The 25,497-nt window shown below is 38.3% G+C and overlaps 2 protein-coding genes across 2 annotated transcripts; both read left to right on the top strand.

Moving 5' to 3' along the window:
• Positions 1–73: 73 nt before the first annotated feature.
• Positions 74–24,708, top strand: LOC133085129 (zinc finger protein 260-like). The gene is made up of 3 exons (XM_061182038.1): positions 74–1,463; positions 23,140–23,486; positions 23,569–24,708. Exons 1-3 carry the CDS (start codon positions 357–359, stop codon positions 24,230–24,232), a joined length of 2,118 nt encoding a protein of 705 aa, XP_061038021.1. The 5' UTR covers positions 74–356; the 3' UTR covers positions 24,233–24,708.
• LOC133093726 (zinc finger protein 33B-like) lies at positions 13,882–22,917 on the top strand. The gene is made up of 8 exons (XM_061194109.1): positions 13,882–13,939; positions 14,591–14,717; positions 15,572–15,630; positions 16,055–16,095; positions 20,926–21,052; positions 21,305–21,397; positions 22,518–22,624; positions 22,672–22,917. Exons 1-8 carry the CDS (start codon positions 13,882–13,884, stop codon positions 22,915–22,917), a joined length of 858 nt encoding a protein of 285 aa, XP_061050092.1.
• Positions 24,709–25,497: the final 789 nt, after the last annotated feature.

Below are 25,497 nucleotides of genomic sequence, written 5' to 3'. Positions count from 1 at the left end.
ACCTTGTTCAGCTTCAAACTTTGGAGCCAGACTGTGGATTTAATGAATCTGGAAAACACTTTTACAAGGCAGACTCTGATAGCCAAAGGAGATCCCATGGTGGAAAAAAACCCAGTAATGAATATGAAAACACTTTCATCCAAAAGTCAGTCATCAGTATATATGAGAAAACTCATATACAAAATCCCTTTGGAAGCAATGAACATGGGCAATCCTGCACAGTGTCAAAAGTTTTAAATCAGAGAGCACATACAGGAGAGAAGCCCTTTGGATGTGATTCATTTGGTTACTCATCAACCATTATTGTACATCAAAGAAATCAATCAAAGGAGACACCCCATGAGTATCCTCAAAATATGAATGCTGTAATCCAGACAGCACAGCTCACTGAACATCAGAGAGCTCATACAAGACAGGAATCCAGTGAATATAATGAATGTGAACAAGCATTTAAGATTTCGAACTTTAAATATAAGAGAATTGACACAGTGAAGAAACTTTATGAGTTTACTGAGTGTAGGAATGCCTTACACAAGAAGTCTCATTTCAGCCGTATTCAGAGAACTCACATAGAGAAATCCTATGAATGTAATCAGTGTTGCAGAATCTTCAGCAGAAAAGCACACCTCACAAAACATCAGAGGATACACACAGGGGAGAATCCCTATGAATGTAATGAATGTGGCAAAGCCTTTTACAACAAGGCACACCTCACTAGACATCAGAGAATACACACAGGGGAGAAACCCTATGAATGTTCTGAATGTGGGAAAACTTTCTGTGTGAAGTCAACACTTACCGTGCATCAGAGAACACACACAGGGGAAAAACCCTATGAATGTATTAAATGTGGGAAAACCTTCTATGTAAAATCAAAACTTACTGTGCATCAGAGAACACACACAGGGGAGAAACCTTATGAATGTACTGAATGTGGGATAACCTTCAGTCACAAGTCGACACTCACTGAACATCAGAGAACACACACAGGAGAGAAACCCTATGTGTGTACTGAATGTGGGAAAACCTTCTGTGTAAAGTCAAAACTGACTGTACATCAGAGAATACACACTGGGGAGAAACCTTATGAATGTATTGAATGTGGGAAAACCTTCAGTGGTAACTCACACCTCACAGTACATCAGAGAAAACATACAGGAGAGAAGCCCTTTGAATGTACAGAATGTGGGAAAACATTCAGCCACAAGTCTTCCCTTGTTGAGCATCAGAGAACACACACTGGGGAGAAACCCTATGAATGTACTGAGTGTGGGAAAACCTTCAGTAGCAATTCAAATCTCAAAGTACATCAGAGAACACACACAGGAGAGAAGCCCTATGAATGTACTGACTGTGGGAAAACCTACAGTCACAAATCAAGTCTTAACGAACATTGCAGAAGACACAGTGGACAGAAGCCCTGTGAATGTGATAAATGTGGTACATCATTCTGCCACAATTTGGTCCTTACTAAATACCAGAGAATTCCAAAAGGAAAGAAGACTATGAGTATAATCTATATAAGAAATCTTTCTTGCTAGAAGGCAAACTCCATGGTACATCAGATAGCACACCTGGGAGAAGAAGTCTTTAAATATTTTAAATCTCAAAAACCCCAAAATCAAGTTCATAAATCAAATTCATGGTATGGCAAAGAACTGATGAGGTGAAACATTGATCATCAAAGAATCATAATAATGAAATACATTAAAAAATCCACTTCTATAAGTAGCTATAACTAATTGTACATCAGATTATTAGTCTATGATTGAAGCTTTGTAGACAGTTTGAATATGTTTTAGCATTTGACGAGATTTCAAAAAATTTTACATCAGAGAATCCATTTAGAGGAATCTTAACATGAAAAACTATATTACAAAGGAATAATATATCATCACAGTTTTAATATCAGATGTAATGTGAAATATTTTATAGAATATAAGCCAATATTCTGATATGTATATGGGAATGTTGAAAAATAGGAAGTCCTTTAAAATTTGAATAAGTTAAATGATCAAGACATAGAATTAAGCATATGTAAACTGAGCTGATGTATGCATATGCTTCATCACAGGAATGATACATGTATTGGATTTGCATATGCAATTCTAGAATAAGTGGGTATAGACTTTATATACCCTTAGTATAGTAAGAATTATTCCCACTGAGTTCTCCACATCATTTTGCCTTAATACCTTTTAACACACTATATATTTATTATATTTGGCAAATTTTAAATATTATACTTTGATTCCTTTTCTCCAACATTTTGCTGACCTCATTATATGGTATTTGTCATTGCTATTGAACAATATTTTTAATAAAGAGGTTTATGATTCCACATGCTTTTGTTTTTTTTTTAAATGGGTAGAGGAGGGGGTACTGGCCCAAATGATGCATCAGAACTGTCAGTGTAGCTTTTTTTTTTTTTTTCTACACCGCGCAGCATCCACATGCTTTTTTAAATAACGTTTTTATTTTCGAATAATTTTAAACTTAGAAAATTGCAAAGACAGTCCAGAGACTATCACCCAGTTTCCCGTAATGTTATCATCTTACATAACCTTGGTGTATATGTCAAAACTAAGATATTAACATTGGTGCAATATTAGTAACTAAAGGCTTTATTTGGATTTCACCAGTTTCCACTAACGGTCTTTTTCTGTTCTAGGATCCAGTCCAGGATACTACATTGCATTTAGTTTTTATGTTTCCTTAGTCTCCTCTGGTCTGTGACAGTTTTTCAGTCTTTCCTTCTTATTTATGACCTTGAAACTTAGGAAGAATACTTGTCAAATATTTTCTGGAATATCTCAGGTTTTCTCATAATTATACTGGGGTTATGAATTCGGGGGAAGAATACCACAGAGATGAGGCACCCTCATTGCATCAGGTGAGGGTGTAAAGATAGCAACCTGACTATTCCCTGGTGATGTTACCCTTGATCACATGGTTAAGGTGGTGTCTGCCAGATTTCTTCACTATAAAGTTACTGTGTTTCCCTTTCCATACTCTTCTCTTTGGAAGTGAATCACTAAGCCCACACTCAAGGGGTGGGGAACTAAGCTCCATCTCCTGGAAGGTGGGGGGAGTATGCATAAATTATTTGGAATCTTATAAAAGGAAAGTTTATTCTTTCTCATTTATTTATCCAATCATTTATATCAGTATGGCCTCATGGATATTTACTTTATTCTCTGGGTTATTCCTTTTGTTGTTCAAACTGTTCTGGCTTTGACCATTGGGAGCTTATAGGGGAATATCAATACCACAGTACTCTGGAAATCTTGCGTGTCTCCGTGTAGGCCTCGTAGTTCAGACTCAATTGCACGTTGACCTAAGTCTTGGCAGATATGCATTTTATGGGGAGCTGTCACGAGACTGCTTCTCTTTCACCTCCTATTATGTGGGAGGCTTCCATGAGACAGTTTCTCATCTGCCTCTCTGGTTCCGGTTAGTTATGGGACTTCGCAACTTGTTCCCTTCTCCCTTGGGTAGAGCTACAGTCTAGCACTGGCTCCTCTGTAAGAGAGTACCCCAGCCACTCATGATGCCCATTCTATGACCCTATTTACTTTGCCACCATCCTTTGGGAGAGGAGGCGCAGGCAGCTGACACCATCGTGATCTTGTGTAGATAACAGCAGTCTCAGTCCATCTGTGCTTGCTGTGACCTTACCAGACAAATCTGTGGCACAGGGAAAACCCACCGAACAGCCGAGGTACTCACAGCTGTTTAGAGACTGCCTGACAGAGCTCTTTCAGGTTGGTTCCTGTGCCCTTTTGACATGCTCCCATCCTTTTGTTGTCATTGTTACTTGTTTTATTTTAATGGACTTAAAATGTTGCATTTGTAAAATTAATTTTCATTCAGATGGTTGGTTTTTCTTGTCTTTTTTTTACTGATTTTAATTATTTGGGAAAGGGTGTGTGCTTTTCATAATGACAACATCCCATTGAAATCCATCTGTCTCACCTCCATTGATGGGTAGCTATTTCAAGTTCAGCAGAGAAGACAGAGGCTGATCTCCACCTCTTCAATTAGTGTATGCAAAACAAAAAAGCAGCCCACACATAAGAGACAGGTATGTGTATACCTGAAGTTGTTATTGTGCTGAACCTACTAGACATTTGCTCAAATTCTTGTATCAGTGCCTTTACATTTAATATAATAAATGACCACTGACATAGTATGGAAAGAAACAGCAAAGTACAAGAGAAACAAATACATAGGCCACTTTTCAGGCCCAAGGTATATTTTTGTTAGAGCTAAAATATACTGTACATTTTCAAGAGCTCTCTGAAGGGGAGAAAATTAGTGATACCCAAATATACTAAACTATATATCTGCCTTCCACACTTTTCTTCTATTGGTCAAGGCAGCTTTTAAGCACAATAGGAAAAAAAAAAGATAAAGCTCATGGTCCGTTCATCCACTTCCTATTATAGTAGTTTAAATGCTGAAGTGTCCTAGAACTTTATGTATTTTTAATGAATTAAGCTGAGAAATTTTTTCTTTGTTCCAGTCTACAGCAAATATTTGTTTATTAAGAAATATATAACTCCTCTCACCATCTGCATAAAATTTGTCAACATCTACCTGTAAAGAGATGAATATAGGCTGATAGCCTGTTCCTATAGGGTCCTAACTCAACACTACTGGTTATAGAGTCCTGGTATGTTTGAGCTGCTCCATGCTAAGATTGCCTAATAAAATTGCCAAAGGGATATATGCATTTGGCATTATCCAAAAGATTATTTTAAGATTTTCTTAGAAGAAATTTTTTACAGTAAAGGAATCAGAGAGAGTCTAAGTATCATCAGCTTTGTGTACTTGGGTACATTTTTAGATTTTCCACTCTTAATGCTCTAGTGCAAGAAATAAATAGTCTAATAAATTACCTGGTGTTCTGTAATTATGTTTGCATCTTAGGTAAGAGAGAAAGAGATCTTCATTGTCCTGTCCTTTGCAAGTACTAAGCAGGTGATATCAAAAAAGGACACGCGCTCCTTTAGTCTAGCACAATCCCCCACTATATTTTGTATATCATAACATTGACATTTTTGAAAAATTCAGGTCATTTTATTATAGAACATTCCAAAATTGAGATTTTTTTCTGATTGTTTTCTCATTTGAAGATTCAGGTTAAACACTTCGGGCAAGAATATTACATGGGTGACATTATATAATTTTGATTGCATCATGCAAGGAGGTGCATGTTTTCAGCTTGTCCCATTTTGGGCAATGCTTAGTTTTACCCATTGGTGAGATGATGTGATATATGGAGACCATGTAAATACCTGGTTTCCCAACAAAGCTTCGCTCAATAATATTAACACCCATTGATGATCTTTACCTGAATCACTTATTACATTGCTGGGTGCAACATTAAAATTTTCTGATCTACTATTTTTTCTATATTTATTAGCTGACAGCCTTCTCTAAAGAAGAGCTTACTTTTCATCACCACCATCCCTTCTGAGGAACACTGTGAGCTCACATATTCTTTTTTATTCAATGTGTCATAGCTCATTAACATCATTATTCTTTTTGATGCTTTTTGCATCAAGGACACTGAAACTGATTATACAGCAGAAGTCTTTATTAGGAGATATATACTGTAGAAATGAAGTGTCATGATATATGCAACTTTCAAATTACTGAAATATTCAGTAATATTCAAATATACAAATTTTACAAAATATACCAAAAAAGTGTATTTGTACGTAAAGAGAGCGTTAATGTGGCAAAATATTAACAAATTTTAAGTATGGATAAAGGTTTGAATCTTTTTAAGTAGAAAAGAAAAAAAAAAACAGAACACAAAATGTTAAAAACTGATCAGTTCTTACACTAAACCTCAGGTAGATTCCTTTTTCTTCCATTGCACCCAATTTCAAAAGGAGGGAAGTGTTCCCCTCCAGTCCCCAATACGTTATTCGTCCACCTTCATTAAATCTATCATTCGGTACTGTCCATTTTACTTCCATCATATATCTATCTCCTTTTCCCTTCCCACTGAAACCACACTATTTCAGGTTCATTACCCAAACCATTATGGTGGCCTCCAAATTTATCGTTATCTCTCTAGTGTCTCTTCTTTATCCATTAACCACAAAGCTTCCAAGACAAGTTCCTTAAGCACAGCTTTGACTAGGTAAATACCTGTTCAAAAGCCCACAGTAGTTCTTAGTCTGCTGTATAATACCATGCAGATTCCTCAGCAGGGCATTCGAAGTCCTCCACATTCTGCCAACTCATCAGCCTTGCTACATTGAACAACATAAATAATATACTTAGGTCCGACTGACTCCTTTTTGGCCTGAAAAATACATATCCCTTTCTGCCTTCTTTCCCATCTACATCTCCATTTGTTGAGAATGTAGTCATCCTAAAAATTTCAAAATCTACCTCTTCCCTGAAGTGTTCTCCAATTCCCTTAATGTGGAAATTGTTTCCCTTTTGCAGGACTCAGAACACTCACTATATGCATTTCCTATCTCACATACATCAATGTGCCTTGTAATAGAGACAAGACTCATCACCCCTTTGAAAGCCAGTCAAGATTATAGCCTTCTTAAAGACAGAAACCTCCTTTTCCCTTTTTTCAGTATTTCAGCTTTGCTTTATTTATTTTTTAATTGGGGTATAGTTGTTTTACAATGTTGTGTTAGTTTCTACTGTACAGCGAAGTGGAGTTCCCTGTGCTATACAGCAGGTTCTCGTTAGTTATCTATTTTATACATATTAGTGTATATATGTCAATCCCAATCTCCCAATTTATCCCACTCCCCTTCCCCCGCTTGGTGTCCATACGTTTGTTTTCTATATCTGTGTCTCTGTTTCTGCCTTGCAAACCGGTTCATCAAGACAGAAACTTCTATTACCCATTTTTACCTCTCCTAAAAACCAGTACAGTCCCTAGTAGGGCTCAAGAATGTTGGTGGAACTGCATTTTTAAAACTGCAGTCAAACAACAGTTTCTGAAAATGACGAAGTAAATTTTTACCATCTCATAGGCTATATGGTCACCCCTAGATGGAAAATATTATAGACAGCTATCAATGAATATATTACCCTGAAACATATCAGTATCATCATCATCTTCAAAAGCAGAGTCTTCAAAAATGAAAGGCAATGGTGGAAAATCTTGAAACGATGGAGGTTGATTGCATTTTGTTTGCACCAGATACAGTAAATAAGTTGGAGACATAAATTTGCCTCTGAGAGGTTGCAATATTAAGACGTTTTGATTTGGGAGGAAATATGATTACTGTAGTTACCGAAGAAGAGGCATGACATAAGGAAAGCAATGTTTCAGAAACAATATTCTGAAAGAGGAATACAAAACTAAAGAGAAGAATGCAGAGGTGCAATTAGAGGTGTGGCCTGGCAATGTCAGGTGAAGAGGGCCAGGAGGGGATCTATGAGAGCAAAAATGAAGACAGAAAGGCACAGATACAAATATAAAGTATATCAAGAGTTGATTTAGGTAAGCTACAAAGAAAAGAAGAAATCAAGCATTTTAGGGATCAATTCTATTGTATGATAAATGTGTAGGATTCCCAAAGCACCTTGTGCATGTTTCTATTTAGCAAGTTGGGGAAAAGTGTGTTTTCTTTCTCATCCCAGCTAGCTTGGAGCCACTTAAGGGCAAGGACCATGTTGCATCCATCTTTGTAACTCCAGTGCCTAGTATAGGCACAGAGAAGGCCACAGAAAAAAATACTGTAGAACTGCACTGATGACAATTTATTATAGGTAAAAGGGAGGACTGAACTTGCACATGAAATTCAGAGTACCCTGGAGTGGTAGCTGATCCACCTATGTGTGTGAGTCGAACAGTCTTCCAGAAAGGAGTAGTAATACTTTTGTTTCAGGATGTTTGCAACTATGGTGTAACCTTTTTAAGAACAGAGTTCAAAATTATTTTGAACATTACATAGCACCAAGCATAGTACTGAGCATGCAGTGGATGTTCAATTAGAAATATTTTAAAATATTTTTTTAAAAACCCACAATAAAAACAAATCTCTTTCACCATCTTCATTTTATCATAAAATATTTAAGTAAAGTCCAGTGTTTTCAAAATCACATGAGATTTTCCCCTGCTAATGAATATTCTTTCTATATAGAGAAAAACACATAAAGATGTTATGATGTTGGACCCTCATTCTAGAACTGACTAGAGAAAAATGAAAAAGTTTTCCTTATATCCGATTTAAAGGAAAGAAAGAAGAGTTAGACTATAGACTATAAAAAACAAACGAACAAAAAAGGACATGCTTCTCAAAGTGGTTTGTCTTTTTGGATTACCATAAAACGTCATTTTAACTGATATCATTATTTAGTAGACACTTTATCTTTGAATCCTCTCTGAAATGTTTTCTCTCTCCACCTAATAGTAAGCTTATAGAATCTGAAAAATTAATCTGTAGAGAAGGCACTGTTCCTAGAAGTAGCTTCTGTTGGCTTTTTAAACAGCTTTATTGAGGTATAATTTGCATACCATAACAATGACCCTACGTGTACAATTCAATGATTTTTAGTAAATTTTCGGAGTTGTGCAAATATCACTATAATCCAAGTTTAGGACATTTCTGTCACCCAGAAATATTCCCTTGAGTAAATTTGCTGTCATTATCCACCCTCAGCCAACCACTTGATCTGCTTTTTCCCTCTATAAATACATGTCTTTTCTGGATGTTTCATATAAATATATAGTCCTTTATGTCTAATTTCTTTTATTTAACAAAATTGTTTTTTAGGTTCATTCATGTTATGGCGTTCCAGTTTCTCTCTATCCTTACTACCATTTGATATTATCTGTCTTTATAATAGTCATTCTAGTGAGTGTGAAGTGGTATCTCATAGTTTTAATTTGCATTTCCCCAGTGACTAATGATGTTTGGTACCTTTGCATGTGCTGGTTAGCCATTTTTGTATCTTCTTTGGTGACATGTCTCATTCAAGTCTTTTGCACATTTTTTGAATTAGGTTGTTTGTCTTATTATTGAGTTGTAAGTCTACATATTCTGGTTACAAGTCTTTTATCAGAAATATGATTTGCAGCTATTTTCTCCTAATCACGTGATTTGTTTTTTCATTGTCTTAATGCTATCTTTTGAAATGTAGTAGGTTTTAATTTTAATGAAATCCGTTTTTTCAATTTTTTCTTATATAGATCATGCCTTTGGTGTCTGGTCTAAGAACTCTTTGCAAAGGTCATAAAGATTTTTCTTCTGTATGTTTTATAGTTTAAGCTCTTATATTTATGTCTTTGATCCATTTGCTCTAATTTTTGTTTATCGTGTTAGGTAAGAGTCTAAGGTCACTTTTTTTGCTTGTGAGTATACAATTTTCCCAGCACTCATTGTGGACATCCAATTTTTTTAGCACAAAACTTAATTTCCCCTTGAATTGTCTTAGCACCTTTGTCAAAAATCAGTTGACCATTGATACACAGCATCTTGTGCAGTAAGAGTTTGTTGACTCAATTAAGCTGGATTTATCTGTTTGCCTGTACTTATGACAGTACCACACTGTATTGATTACTGTAGCTTTACAGTACATTCTGAAATCAAGTAGTGTGTATCTTCCAAATTTTTCAAGATCGTTTTGGCTATTCTAGGTCCTTTGCATTCGCATATAAGTTTAGAATCAGCTTGTCAGTTTCCACAAGAAGCCTGTGGAGATTTTGATAGGGATTGTGTTTAATCTGTAGGTCAATTGGGGGAGAATTACCATTATAACAATATTCAGTCTTTTAGTCTGTGAACATGGAATGTCTATTCATTTATTCAGTTCATGTAAATCCAAATTTACATAACATATACAAAGGTACGATACAATTGTTAACACTACAAAATGATGTTTGTGAAAGAAAGCAGCTGTATACCTTGAAGTTTATAAAATAAAAAGTAGTATTGTTTAAACAACTAAACTGATCTTTCATACTACTCTTATTTTTCGATGGGATGACTTATTATGTATAAACATGCATAACATTAAAACTATACGACCCCCAAATCATGTGCATCTTTATTTTATGTAGTATTATATAAGGCATATAATACCTTTTCTCTTATTTTCCTAATTTTTACTGGGTTGCCTTGGAACTAATACTAGGACATTGGATCTGACATTGTTGGTTGTCTACAAGTCATTCCACATTATTTGCCCACTCTCAGGCTTTGGGAATGACACTAGACACACCTAGGCACCTAGGACATGAAAAACAAACCCATAATCAGAAAACATTTGAATCTCAAATAGGACAATTCACTGCCTTTTCAGGATGGAAGGACTCCAGTGAAATCAACCTGCCAAAGGAATCTAGTTAATCTCAGCAAAAAAAAAAAAAGGTACTATATTGAGTGCTCTGCATTGATCTCTACTTCTGAAAGATCAGATATTTAGCAGTAGTTTGCTCAGCCTTGGTGAGAGAGAACCCATGCTGTCAGGCCCATGAATAGTCTCCTTCCCAACTACAATGGCTACTCCATTCTTGGGCTTGTGAGGCCAAGGCTGATATACACTGGATGAATGGTTCTGTCCACCTGAATGCCCCTTGCCTCTTCTGTGGTAGCTGCTCTTTGATGGACCCTGACAGAAGACTCAAAGATCTGTAAAATTTGTGCCTGCTACCATGTATCCAGCCATATGCTTCTTTCCCAGACTTCCTCAGCACCAGTCATCCAGCCTTGCTCCAACCAGCCAAAATATTTGCCAGTCTTCGAGAGTATGGGTATATCCTTACCTCAGATCGCTTTTCCTGCCACAAAGATGATGAAGAAGTGTACAATTTAAAGCCCTACTCACTTGGAGGATTTCTCCCTCACCATTGTCTTTCAGAGTGGAGTTGATTTGTACTGGCCACGGAGGACACTGGGTGAGAGATTGTAATTATTTTTCCATTACACCAGCTGAAATCAGCTCATTCATTTTTGATCTGTTTTTGATTATGTAAGCTAAGTGCTTGGGGAAGTCAACTGTGAGTTGTCTTTTCACATTCTTGATAATGTCATTTGATGTACAAAAGTTTTTAAGTTTGATAAATTCCAATTTAAATATTTTTTTTCCTTTGTCTGGTGGGGCTTTTGGTGTCATATCTAAGAATGCATTGCCATATCCAAAGTCATGAAGATTCACCCTATGTTTTCTTCTAAAAGTTTTATGGTTTTATCTCATGCTTAGGCCACATATCCACTTTGAGTTAATTTTTGTAAATGTTGTGATGGAGTGGACTGGCATGGGTTTATTTTTGGACTCTCATTTCTATTCCATTGATCTATATGGTTTATCCTTATGGTAGTACCACACTGTTTGTTTGTTTATTTTTTTACCACACTGTTTTTGATTACTGCAACTTTGTAATAAGTTTTGAAATCAAGGAAATGTGAATCTCCAAATTTGTTCTTCTGTTTCAAGATTGAAATTCCATATTAATTTGAGGATTGGCTTCTCCTTTTCTGGAAAAAAAAAAGCCATTGGAATTTTGACAGAAATTGCATTACATCTGCAGATTGCTTTGGGGAAGTACTGATATCTTAACAATATTAAATCTTCCAGTCTATGAACACAGGCTGTCTTTACATTTATTTAAGTCTTCTTAAATTTCTTTCAGCAAAGTTTTCTAGTTTTCATTGTACAAGGCTTTCACTTCCTTGGTTAAATTTATTCTTAGATATTTTATTCTTAAAAGATGAGAGGGAATTCCCTGGCAGTCCAGTGGTTAGGACTCGGTGCTTTCACTGCTGAGGGCCTGGGTTCAATCCCTGGTTGGGAAACTTAGATTCCACAAGCCACGCGGTGCAGCCAAAAAAAAAAAAAAAAAAATGAGAAGAGGGGAAGGTAGAAATTCCTTCAACTGAGACTAATATGATGGATGAGGAACTGACTTGTAGCAGTCTCGTACAAGACAGGCATGAAAAACTCTCTCACGGCAGCTCCTTGCCAGGCTTATCTCCTTTTGCTTTAAAGGAACTGCATCCAACCAAGACTCAGGAGATGTACCAGCCCACCACTGTGTCATGGCAGAGATATTTTCTTACAACTCTACCCCCAATCTTTTATGTAAACAGTTAATGTTTTGAAGCATAGGCTATTCCATCATATACCCTAATTAATTGTACCCATCCTTTCTATTGTCTTAGACAACATTAGACAAACATGATCACAACTATGAGCACCAGCAGGATAGTCAATCCTACTTGGAGGGAAGACTGCAACCAGGCTCCCCATCCAGAGCCACTCCAGGTAAATATGTTGCCGGTATCGTTGAGATTAAAGAGCCATTCTCTCTAAGGTGAGAGATTGACTTGTTCACTTTCCATGGTTCAGTAGTCCAACTGAAGCAAGAGGTTTTGGCAATTACACGTACTCTGCCTTATACAGCTGGTAGAAAATTCTGGGTGATGTGATTGTCCATTACCACTCATGCTATAAAGTTTATTCTTGGTTGTAGCAATCTCTGCAGTAGCTTTTGCTGTCTTGGGATCAGGATCCAATTCTTACAAGTCTAAAAGTTAGGATTATAATGTGAGGGATCTTAAGTGCCAGAAAGGACCTGTAGGAGGAACACTACCTTCTGAAGTGTACAGAGGAACAGCTTTTAAATTTTTATCAGCACAGACAGGATGACCAATCCAGCAATCAATTTCAGAGCTGTATCTATGGTCTAGGAAGAATGTATAAGGGAGTTTTTTTTTTCCTCAGGCAATACAGGATGGCAGGGTCATTCAATGCCTGGCAGCAAGATCTAGTCCTAGCCCTTGTGGGGTTGAACATTATAAAGCAGATTGTGCAGGACTCCTTGTCCCTGTTGTCACCCACGTGGACTCCCATAGGAAAGGACCCTTCAACAATGAACATCAGTGGACCAACAGATGTTAGTTCAGGTTGATCAGCCTTGAGACACCCAGATAAAGAACACAGACATCTGGATATTGCATCACACAGTATGTCCATCTATATTCCAGGATTGAGACCAAAATCTAGGCTTAGTGATTTAGCCCATGAGGCCAGGGAAGCCTGACAAATGTGCCTAGATTGCCAGCTACACAGTTGAATGGTGTTATTAGTTTCCTAGGGCTGTCATAATAAAGCACCACAAGCTGGGTGGCTTAAAACAACAGGAATCAGAAATATATTCTCTCACAGTCCTGGAGACTAGAGGTCTGAAATTAGGTGTCAGCATGGTTGGTTCCTGCAATAGCAGGTTCTAAGGGAGAATCTATTTCATGCTTCTCTCCTAGCTCATGGTGGCTTCTGGCAATCTTTGACATCCCTTGGCTTTAGACACGTCACTGCACTCTCCATATTGTGTCTGTCTCCTCTGTTTTCTCTTATAAGGACACCAGTTTTTGGATTAGGGCCCACTCTAATCCAGTATGACATCATTTTAACCTAATTACATCTACCAAGACTCTTCAAATATGGTCACCTTCTGATGTTGCGGATGGACATGAATTTGGAGGTACTGACATGAATTTGGTAGTACAGGGGGCACTGTACTACTCAACACAAAGCACAAAATCAACCTGCTTATAGCTGTGTAGTTCACATTTCCCCAATGGTCCCTAAAATTCCTTTATAGGTTAGTCTTTTAAACAGATTCACTCAACGACCCTGCATCCCACTGCGGTGTTTTGCAGTCTCTCGCAGTCCTGAAAGAACCAGCCTCAAGGAGCTCCAGAGCCAAGCCACGCGGGGTAGAGAAGCCTCCTCTTTCATGCATAACCCTTTAAACTCTCCGGGAGGGCGTAACACCAGGGCTTATGGGAAATGTAGTCCTACGTTCCCTGGCTCACACTGCGCGTGGTTCGGAAAGCCCCTCTGCCGCGGCTCGTCCTGCGCACGTGCAGTTCCCCGGTCGTGGGGATGCGGACGTACGGAACCCCGAGAGGCTGCCGAGTCCGCGCGACTGCGGGAGGGGGGCGTGAGTTTTGTATCCAGGCGGAGCCAGGTGTAAACTAATTACTGCTGGCAAGATGATTGACCTACCTGAGACGAGGTTATCTCATCTGTAAAATGAGAATATTGATATGTACCACACGGGGTTGTTCTGAGGATTAAGTCTTTCCATACGTTTTGAAAATATGGACGTAAAGTTTTTACATATAGCACAGAACTTATAGTTGATACTAGCTGATAAGGTGTTTGGAAGATACTTTGTTGTTTTCATTAGCTGTTTTGTTTAATCTTCACAACAGCCTTTATGTAACTGTTTTCTATTTTGACAAAAAAGGAAAACTGAGGCTCAGAGGGTTCAAGTGAAATACACCAGGTCACACAGCCACGGTAGATATCCAGCCTAAAACCAGCATTGTATTCCTCACAGCACCTCCCGCGGGGCACAGGGAAACAATCCCAAAGTGTGTGGAGTGAATCTCACCTTGTGGTCAGTTATTCTGGGATTTCTTGGCATCTCAGAACCCTTGGCGCAGACTACATAATGTGTTGCTTGGACTGCTACACTGTCCAAACTTCAGCATCCTCAGTGCCCTTGGAGTTTAGACAAGTAAGTTCTGTGACATTTGGAGCCCTGAATGAAACTTCTATATAAGATGATTTTGTCCTTTAAGCCTAGGTTCCTGTTCCTTTGCAAGTAGCAATCTTTATCCTGCTCAGAATGACCAATCCTTAGCTAATATCACCACATCCAGAAGACCTCACCATGATGGCGAAAGGTCTGGACCAAGTTTCAGGAAAGATAGGTGAGTGGGACCCTGAGAGTGGTGGGCAAGGAAGTGTTCATTCTTTGGAGGGTTCACGTGGGCATGGTCTGCAGAGAGAGATCGCTAGGCCCAGCTTTTAATAAGCATACCATGCCTTCAGCCTCCACTCACTTTCTCCAAATTCTGAGCTGCTCTCCTATGACGTCCGTCATGATGTGTGCCCTCTAGAGGGATGCTGGCTGCTCCATCTACCCTGACTTCATAGAATAGGGTCATCTGTGTCTGCTTCATTTCAAAGCTGAGAAACCTTGACTGTGAGTGTACAAGTAACCTGCCCATAGACGCCCAGTTTGTTAGTGGTGGAGCCAGGAGTAGAAAAAGGCTGTCCATGTTATAACGGGTAAGTCACCCACCAGGTTTTATTACAACTCAGTTAGAAACAAGTTTTTAAATAGACCTTTTCCTGAAGGAACTCCCCCATCCCTTTCTGCAGGGTGATTTCTCTGACTTGAAGGGTAGGGAACTCAGTAGGATATAAGCAAACATATCTTGAGTACTTTTCCTACAACATTGATGATGAAAATAATGGTTTGTCTTCTGATGTAATATTATTTGTTCAATTAGTCCTGAATTGGTTCTAAAAGAAAAATGAAATTAAATCATTAGGAAGTAAACCCAGGGTTAAATTGCTCAGCCAAGCTCTATAACTTGGCTGTCAGAGTTGCACATGTGAATTCTCCCTCCACATAGTTCTTGCTGACTCCTCAGAGGCCAGAGAAACTTTTTCCCACAGAGGGGCACTTAACCAGCTGGTAGGCAGAAGTTCTTAGGAAGCTCAAAGAGTCCTAGCAGCCAGATCTCACGTGACCCACTCCTGTTTTCTTTTCCCATAGCTGTACATACAGCCTTCTCTGTACTTTCCCAAAAGGAACAGAAAAAGAACAAGTCCCCGGTGAGTTGTTTGTTTATTCATTTCTCACATTGTCTTCCATTGCAAAAATGATTAAAGATTAAAATGATAAAAATTATTAGGGAATATATAGAGTTAACAGATCTAAGACAAGGAAAAGTCAACATTTAATTATATGGAGATAATCATAGTTGCTTTGTTAGTATGTATATTATACATATTGTATAACTCATTTTTACAGTAATAATTATGTGCAGATTTATCTCTGATACTTTGTACAAAAGGAAAATGCTTTGCTTTGACTCTAAGAATAAACAAAAGTAACTCTTCATGGAACATAAAGACTTCCTGGCCTGAAGTCTGAAAAAAATTTCTTTGTCTTAATGAAAGTGTGGTAGTTGACAACCTCACTTAACAAGCCTGAAGTGAATGCTAACTCTGTTTTTCTTCTCTGATTGTTCTTTAGTGGGCACAGAAGGCAGAGAGCCAAAGCATGACTCAGTTGATGTAAGTTGATGATTTCTTCTGTCTGCTTCTTGGTATAGTCTTCTTCCTGTTGCCTTTTAGCAAAGCTTATCCCCACGCATTCCTCCTCGGTCCATTATAATTCTTACCTTACTATTGTTCTTGACTAATTTCATACCATGTGGATTTTTAACTATATCTGAGGATGAGACAACAACTCTAAATCTGAAATTCAAAAGCTGAATTTTGTGCCTCGTTAAGTAAGTAAGACCTATCACTGGCCAGACGTATTTTCAAAGCAAACTGTTCATTTCCTATAGGGTTTTTGCAAAGAGTTAGTATATTAGTTTCCTATGGCTGCTGTAACAAGTTACTGCAAATTTGGTGGCCTAGAACAACAGAAATTTATTGCCTCGCAGTTCTGGAGGCCAGAAGTCTGAAATCAAGCTGTTGTCAGGGCTGCACTCCTGCCTAAGGTTCTAGAGAAGACTCTGTTCCCCATCTCTTTTGGCTTCTGGTGACTGTTGGGAGAGAGGGAGGAGACGGAATGGAAAGAAAACCAAGATGAAGAAAAATATTCTTAAACCCTGTATCAGTCAGGGTTTTCCAGAGAAACAGAACCAATAGTGTGTGTGTGTGTGTGTGTGTGTGTACACATATATGCATATAACACACGTGTACACACACCCATATATATTCATACGTGTATATATTCATTCATTTTAAGGAATTGGCTCGCGTGATTGTGGAGGCTGGCAAGTCTAAAATTTGTAGGGCAAATCGGTAGGCTGGAAACTGTCAGTTATAAATATATATGGAAGTTGAAAAATAATACAGCTAATATTTAGTACCGCGTTCCCCTTCCCTGAGTTCCTCTGGCTGCAGGTCTAGAATTTCTCCAGTGGCAGCAATGTCAACAGTCCCACAGCTATTTCTTCTAAAACACCATTTATATTCAATTTGAATTTCATTTCTAAAAAACCCCTTTTCATTTCTTTACTGCTCTTTCATCTTTGTTGGCCAGTTGCCTGTTGCAGTTAACTGTTTTTGCAAATGTCTTATTGCTGAGAGACAAGGAGGCAACACAACTACATGCTTTGCTGTGTGTGGTGAATGCACAGCAACCAGTCACTGGCAGACTTTGGAAAAAACGACATGGTTGATCATTGATGTGTGTCTGTTATTTTGTAGTGATTTGTGGACTGAAGAACAAGCAGTGAAGTTTCTACTTTGTGCAATTACAGTTATCCTGGTAACTAGAAATCTGACCCGTGTTGTTGGGCTGGTGTTATTTAACTAAATTGTGGTGACTGAAATTCGTGCATATCAGAACCATGCCAAGTTGGACTATCTGTATAGACATAAACATTCATACATACCTATCTATTAACACAAATTTGTAGGTGCTTAAAAGTTTTTCCTGGCAGTGTAGGTTATCAGAGACTTAGGAGAACTCTTGTGTAAAGGAATAATCCCAAGATTACACATCATCTATTCCCTGAACAGACCAGGGCATTTTTAAAGTTTATTTATTTTTTGGCCGTGCCATGAGGCATGCAGGATCCTACTTCCCCAACCAGGGATCGAACCCGTGCCCGCTGAAGTGGAAGCGTGGAGTCTTAACCACTGGACCGCCAGGGAAGTCCCTAGACCAGGGCATTTTATATCACTGAAGCCCCAAACTCAGTTCTCTCCTGATTTTCTGCTATTTGTTAATCCAGTTTGCATCCATACCAGTTTCTATGCTTTCTGAGGGTAGAAACAGTGTTTTATGTACTTTATATATCCACAGAAACTAGGACACTTTCATACATATAATGTATTTTATGCTTGCGTGGACATCTATGTATGTATATACACTGTAAGGGAGCAAAATTTGCCACACCAAAATGTGTCTCTGGCATGAGGATTAATTTAGGCTGATTATTATTATTAGTTTTTTACATCTTTATTGGAGTATAATTGCTTTACAATGTTGTGTTAGTTTCTGCTGTATAACAAAGTGAATCAACTATATGTATACATACATCCTCATATCTCCTCCCTCTTGCGTCTCCCTCCCACCCTCCCTATGCCACCCCTCTAGGTGGTCACAAAGCACCGAGCTGATCTCCCCGTGCTATGCGGCTGCTTCCTACTAGCTAGCTATTTTACATTTGGTAGTGTATATATGTCCATGCCACTCTCTCACTTCTTCCCAGCTTATCCTTCCCACTCCCCGTGTCCTCAAGTCCATTCTCTACGTCTGCATCTTTATTCTTGCCCTGCCACTGGGTTCATCAGTACCGTTTTTTTTTTTTTTAGATTCCATATATATGTGTTAGCATACGGTATTTGTTTTTCTCTTTCTGACTTACTTCACTCTGTATGACAGACTCTAGGTCCATCCACCTCATGACCAACAACTCAATTTCATTCCTTTCTATGGCTGAGTAATATTCCACTGTATATACATTAGGCTGATTATTTTTAAGAAACAGAAGACTCAGGAAGTCTTTCTTTTTACCTAAAGAATTTAGATATAGGGCCTGTTCCTGGAGTAGAGCTGTCACCAGAGAAGCTGCAAAGAATGAAGGCTACGTGTGGTGGGGGAAACTCTACAGCAGCAGTCGCCAGCCTTTTTGGCACCAGGGACCAGTTTTGTGGAAGACAGTTTTTCCATGGGATGGGGGCGGTGTTCGGGGATGGTTCAGGCAGTAATGTGAGTGATGGGGAGCGATGGAGAGCGGCAGATAAAGCTTCGCTTCCTTGCCCACCGCTCACCTCCTGCTGTGCCGGTCCATGGCCCGGGGTTTGGGGACCTCTACTCTACAGGGCCTAGAGATCAGAGTCTACTCTGTGTCCTATTGTCTCTGCAGGCCCAGTAAACCTTTGTTCACCAAACTTTTGCTTTTCCATTTCCATGTAAATTGCCTTCCTCCCCTTTGAAGTCCCAAATCACTATCACTAACATCCTTTTTTATCTTTTGCTCAAGATGGTATTTCAAGTGAGGGTTTCAGCCATTTTGGCAAGTTACTTAGCTTTCCTGGGTCTCTCCCCTGTATACATTTTATTAAACTTTTGTTTGATTTTCTTTTGTTAATCTCTCTCATGTCAGTTTATTATTTTTTTTATGGAAGTATAGTTAATTTACAATACTATATTAGTTTCAGTTATATAGCATAGTGATTCAGTATTTTTGCAGATTATACTCCATTATAGATTATTACAAGATAATGGCTGTAATTTCCTGTGCTATACAGTATATCCTTGTTACTTATCTATTTTATACATAGTAATTTGTATATGTTAATCCCATACTCCTCCTCCTTTCCCTTTCCCCTTGGTAGAAATGTAAATTGGTGCAGCCACTATGGAAAACAGTATAGAGGTTCTTCAAAAACCTAAAAATAGAATTGCCATACTATCCAAGGAATTCCACACCTGGGTGTATACCCAGAAAAAAATGAAAACACTAATTCAAAAAGGTACATGCAGGGCTTCCCTGGTGGTCCAGTGGTTAAGACTTCGCCTTCCAATGGGTTCGATCCCTGGTTGGGGAGCTGTCCCGCATGCCTCGTGGCGAAAAAAACCAAAGCATGAAAAACAGAAGCAATGTTGTAACAAATTCAATAAGGACTTTAAAAATGGTCCACATCAAAAAAATCTTAAAAAAAAAAAAAGGTACATGCACACCAATGTTTATAGCAACTTTATTTATAATATCCAAGACATGGAGGCAACCCACGAGCCCACCAACAGGTGATTGGATTAAGAAGCTGTTACTCAGCCATAAAAAAGAATGAAATTCTGCCATTTGCAGCAATGTGGATGGACCTAGAGAATATTTGCTTAGTGAAATAAGTCAGGCAGAGAAAGACAAGTACTGTATGACGTCGCTTGTATGCAGAATCTAAAAAATAATACAAATGAATGAATATGCAAAACTGAAACAGACTCACAGACACAGAAAACAAGCTTGACCTAGAGAATATCATCCTTCCTTTTATCCATGTGGTGTATCACATTGATTGATTTGCAAACGTGGAACTATTCTTGTGACCCTGGAATAAATCCAACTTGGTCATGTTGTATGATCCTTTTTACATATTGTTGGATTCAGTTTGCTAATATTTTGTTGAGGATTTTTGCATCTGTATTCATCAAAGATATTGGCCTGTAATTTCCTTTTTTTGTAGTGTCTTTGTCTGGTTTTGGTATCAAGGTAATGGTGGCTTTGGGAGTGTTCCATCCTCTTCAGTTTTTTGGAATAGTTTGAGATAGTTATCTGGTAGAATTCCCCTGTGATCCCCTGACCAGGGATCAAACCCGTGCCCCCTACAGTGGAAGCACTGAGTCCTAACCACTGGTCTGCCAGGGAATTCCTGAAGGGAGTTTTTAAATTACAGATTCAATTTCACTTCTAGTGATTGTTCTGTTCAAATTGTCTGTTTCCTCTTGACTCAGTCTTGGCAGGCTCTGTGTTTCTAGAAATTTGTCCATTTCTTCTAGGTTGTCCAGTTCATTGGCATATAACTGTGTCGTAGTCCTCTCATGATTTTTTTTGTATCTCTGTGGTATCCAAATTGGAAATGAAGAGGTAAAACTCTCATGTCAATTTAATTCTTAGAGCAGCCAGAAGAACCTAGAAGGGCGGAGGAAAATTTTTTCCTCTCTGACAACATTACGCATGAATTAATAGATTAATTGGGTATTTTCACTATGTTTCTCTTTGTCCCACCACATATAACACAAAACAGGGAATATGGTAAACATATAAACTTTTTCTAATTAACTCAACAGTGAACATGGTGAAGAATTATTTCCTAAATATCTTTTCTCTGTCATACAGTTGTGAATATTTCAGATTGATCAGATATATGCTCTTACAGGGATCAATTTCATTTGAGGATGTGACTGTGAACTTCACTCAGGAGGAGTGGGGTCAGCTGGACCCTGATCAGAGGACCTTGTGCAGGGATGTGATGCTGGAGAACTACAGAATCCTCATCTCACTGGGTAAGCAGAGCTTCTCTAAGTAACAACATCAGACCTATCCTTTCTTTGTTACCAAAGCATATGGACCTTTTGTAGCGTTTAATGATATTTAGGTTTGAACACCAGGAATATTGTTTGTGTTTTCACCTTCCCATTGAAAGATTCCAGTGGGCCCCTTCATTGTGCAGTTCCTGAAGCTGGACCTTGGTTTTTCTTCTGAGTTCCTGAAGCCAGGCAGTGTTCTCTATGTCCTGTATCACTTTCCACTATCAGGGCATTGCATTACCAAACCAGAGGAGATCTTCAAGTTAGAGCAAGAAGCACCATGGATATTAGAGGAAGAATTTACAAGCCATTGTTACCCAGGTGAGTAATCCAGGGGAAATTAGATCCCAGGTGGTTGTTTTAGATATAAACATCTTCGGAGCATTTTGAACAAATCTATTTAGAGGCTCCATCTGTTTGGAAATGACTAGGGATATTTAGCCTACATGCCTCAGATACCTAAATTCACCACCAGATATAGTCTCACACATAAATGTTTTCTTTTTGCTTGGCTTTTTAGGAGTTTAATCCCTATTACCTGTACCTTGAATTTCATTCCTATCTCATAATAAATATTTTATCTTAGTTAGTCCCCTTTCCTCTAAGCATTCTCAGTTGCCCACATTCCCTTCTATCAAGGACTCCTTTTGTTTTCAGGAGTTAATTAATAAATTAACTTAACCAATACTGCTTGAGCACTTGGTCCATGCCAATCATACTCTAAATGAAAGAGATACAGCAGTGGGTGAAATAAGTCCCTTGCTCTCAGTGAATTTACTTATTAACAGAACCTGATTGCGCTGTGAGAAAATGCTTTAGAGGGGTGGCAAGAGTAGAAGCAAGGAGACCAGTCAGGAAAAGAGATAATGCCATTGACTAGGTTTAGGGGGACAGAGTGTATAAAGTGATGGAGTTCTGGGTATATGTTGACAGTGGGGTTAACAAAATTGGCACATAGACTCTAATCTACCTCCTCTAAATACTTCATTCCTCTGGTAATTTCTTAGAACAACACCCTTGTCTACTTGTGCTCCGTGTCACATTTACTGCATAATTCTCTGATTGGGCATATTTTACTGTGAATTCCACTCTTTGTAACTCATCCACTCTTACTGAACCTTTAATTCTCTATTCCTGAAGTTTCTTTCACCCCTTCTAACCATTTTGGAAGGTATATTCATGAAGGGCCACATAAATATATGTACATTCATTGCCAACTTTACTCTCCCCTTTTCTACCCCGGTAGCTTTGATTAGTTGGTTCACTGTCACCCCGTCCCCTCAGCTCCTCGGAAAAGTGGAGGAAATGGAAAAATTTATTTGGAACTTTTATCTCAAAAGAATGATTCTGAAACCAAAGAGTCATAAATAGTATTTGTGTATTAGCCCAATTTTATAAGTAGTTTAATTCATAATGTATGTTTAATTTTTCTTATTTTTAGATGAATTGAAAGTTGATGGCATGATAAAGAGCAAAGAAAACCAAGACAGACATTTATGGCAGGCTGCATTTATCAATAACAAAAAAGTAGTTACTGCGAAAGAGAATGTATTAAGAAAACCATTTAATTTTTGCATAGACTCTATTCCTTCCAGAAAAATGCCAGTAAATATAACCTAGGTGGAATCAGTTTAGAAAATATATCAGAGTTAACCAATAATAATAGAAACTATTCAGGAAAGAAATCTGATGATACCAATGGGTGTGAGAAATTGATTCCTGAAATTAATCATGAGAAAACTCATACTGGAGAGAAACTTAATGAATTTAATAAAAATGAGAGCACTTGCTATCATAATGAGGATTTTATTCAGCAACAGGAGAGTCACAGTGTGGAGTAACTTTTTGAATATAATGAACACATTAAAGCCTTCCACAGTAATGCCCTCTTCACTACTCAAGAGGGAACTAACACAAGAGAGAAACTCTGTGATTATGGTGAGTGTGAGAAAACCATCAAGGATGAGTCAAGCCTCATGTTACATCAGGTAATTTACTCAAGGAAGAATCACTATAAACTTAATGAATGTGGGGAAACCTGTGATAAGTCAGTCCTCTGGAAGAAACGTCATAGACTTCACATGGGTGAGAAATACCACGAGCATAACGTATGTGGAAAAGCCTTCTTCCAGAAGTCAAACCTCACAGTACACCAGAAAACACACACAGGAGAAAAACCCTATCTATGTAATGAATGTGAGAAATCTTTTTACCATAAGCCAGCCCTCACTGTATATCAAATAATTCATACAGGAGAGAGACCCTATGAATGTACTAAGTGTGGGAAAACCTATCAGAAGTCAGCTCTCCGTTGTCAACATCAAAGAACACACACAGGGGAGAGGCCTTATAAATGTAGTGAGTGTGGAAAATCTTTCTCCCAAAAGTCAGACTTGACTGTGCATCAGAGGTCTCACACAGGAGAAAAACCTTGTAAATGTTATGAGTTTGAGAAATCCTTCAGTATAAAGTCAAAACTTACTATACATCAGAGAATACACTCGGGAGAAGCCCTACGAATGTAGTGAATGTGGAAAGATGTATTATATGAAGTCAACCCTCAGTAAACATCAAAGACTTCACACGGGGGAGAAAATATGTGAATGCAGTGAATGTAGGAAGACCTTCTGTGGGAAGTCAGTTCTCCTTAAACATCAGAGAGCTCATACAGGGGAGAAACCTTATGAATGTGTTGAATGTAGGAAAACCTTTTCTGAGAAGCCAACCCTCAGTAAACATCAGAGGATTCATACCGGGGAGAAACCCTTTGAATGTAACAAATGCAGGAAAGCTTTCTGCCAAAAGTCACAACTCATTCAACATCAGAGAATTCATACAGGGGAGAGACCCTATGAATGTAAAGAACGTGAGAGAACGTTTTGCCAGAAGGCCTCCCTCAATGTACATCAGAGAACACACACAGGAGAGAAGCCCTATGATTGTAACGAATGTGGAAAATCTTTCTTTAATAGTTCAACCCTCGTTAAACATAAGAGAATTCACTCAGGGGAGAAACCCTATAATTGTAATGAGTGTGGGAAGACCTTCAGCCACAAACCCACTCTTGCCACACATCAGGGAATACACACAGAAGAGAAACAATGTAAAGACATTTGTACAAAACACTCCTCCCATAATTCAGAGCCTTTGGTATGACAGAAACTATATCTGGGGAAGAAACTCTATGCGTGTAATGAATGTGAGAAGTCCTTCTACCAGAAGTCAGCCTTCAGTTTATATCAGAGAACTCACACGGAAGAAACCCTGGCAGTGTTTTTATCAATATACATTTCCTTTTGCTACTGGGCACATTGCTAATCTGTATTTCTGAGTTTCTCTTGCAACCACATGGGACAATGTGAATGAGAGCTGGCCAATGAGATGTGTGCAGAATGATGTCATTCACTTCTAGGTCTGAGACATAATGGGCTCCATGGCAGTCCTTTGTGTTCTCTGTTCTCTGTGGGGTAGGAATGTAGTTGCCTTCCATTGAGAGGTCTGTATGCACTGTATGTTGGTGAACTCACACAAGAGTGGAGACTCCTGTCAAAATCCTGAATGTTTAGAAGCCTCGTCCATAAATCAAACTCACTGTAATGGGAAAAATCAGAGTCAAGAAATCTATTGGTTACAACAAATTTAGAAAGGCTTTACTCAAAGGTGATTGATATTTCACTGAACCTCACGTAAATCAGAGTACAGTAAAACTTTATAAACGTTTGGCTTTCTGAAAGTTTTCAGTAAAACATACTTTATTATATTTCAGAGAATTTTTACTGAGGGAAACAATTTAGAAAACAAATTTTTTTTTTAGAAAAATGTTTGTTTTGGTAACAACTTTTGCTAAATATAATAAAATATTTTTTATGTATGTAGCTGCTGTAGTACATGTGTTTTTGTAAAACATCACAAATATTTTGAATGAATCGTGTATACAGCATTATGTATGTGTGAAAAGTCCTTGAGCTGTGGGAGACTTTTGTATGTGAGTGTATTGTGTAATATTTTCCGTGTTTAAAATTTTCACTGGAACCCAATAGAATCAAACTAAAACATCAAGATCCTTAATTTAATGACCATTATGACATAATTATCATTGTAAATGTCACTGCAGTCTTTTATATTTTAACACTATATATATATACATTTTAATTAATTAGTTTATTTTTGGCTGCGTTGGGTCTTCGTTGCTGCATGTGGGCTTTTCTCTAGGTGTGGAGAGCAGGGGCTACTCTTTATTTATTTATTTATTTATTTATTTTGGCTGTGTTGGGTCCTCGTTTCTGTGTGAGGGCTTTCTCCAGTTGTGGCGAGCGGGGGCCACCCCTCATCGCGGTGCGCGGGCCTCTCAGTGTCGTGGCTGCTCCCGTTGCGGAGCACAGGCCCAGACTCGCAGGCTCACGGGCCTAGCCGCTCCGCGG

The sequence above is a fragment of the Eubalaena glacialis genome, chromosome 1 (assembly GCF_028564815.1).
Source record: "Eubalaena glacialis isolate mEubGla1 chromosome 1, mEubGla1.1.hap2.+ XY, whole genome shotgun sequence".
Lineage (NCBI taxonomy): Eukaryota > Metazoa > Chordata > Mammalia > Artiodactyla > Balaenidae > Eubalaena > Eubalaena glacialis.
This window is presented reverse-complemented; position numbering and strand designations above follow the sequence as displayed.

Bases quoted from the DNA above. Each gene is read 5' to 3' on its own strand.
- LOC133085129 (XM_061182038.1), top strand. From the start codon at position 357: ATGAATGCTGTAATCCAGACAGCACAGCTCACTGAACATCAGAGAGCT. The intron at 1,464-23,139 runs GTCCTTACTAAA...GTCCTCTGGAAG, and splicing joins CATCATTCTGCCACAATTTG to AAACGTCATAGACTTCACAT. The intron at 23,487-23,568 runs GTCTCACACAGG...ACTATACATCAG, and splicing joins GACTTGACTGTGCATCAGAG to AGAATACACTCGGGAGAAGC.
- LOC133093726 (XM_061194109.1), top strand. From the start codon at position 13,882: ATGCGGACGTACGGAACCCCGAGAGGCTGCCGAGTCCGCGCGACTGCG. The intron at 15,631-16,054 runs GTGAGTTGTTTG...ATTGTTCTTTAG, and splicing joins AGAAAAAGAACAAGTCCCCG to TGGGCACAGAAGGCAGAGAG. The intron at 22,625-22,671 runs GTATTAAGAAAA...TATTCCTTCCAG, and splicing joins TAGTTACTGCGAAAGAGAAT to AAAAATGCCAGTAAATATAA.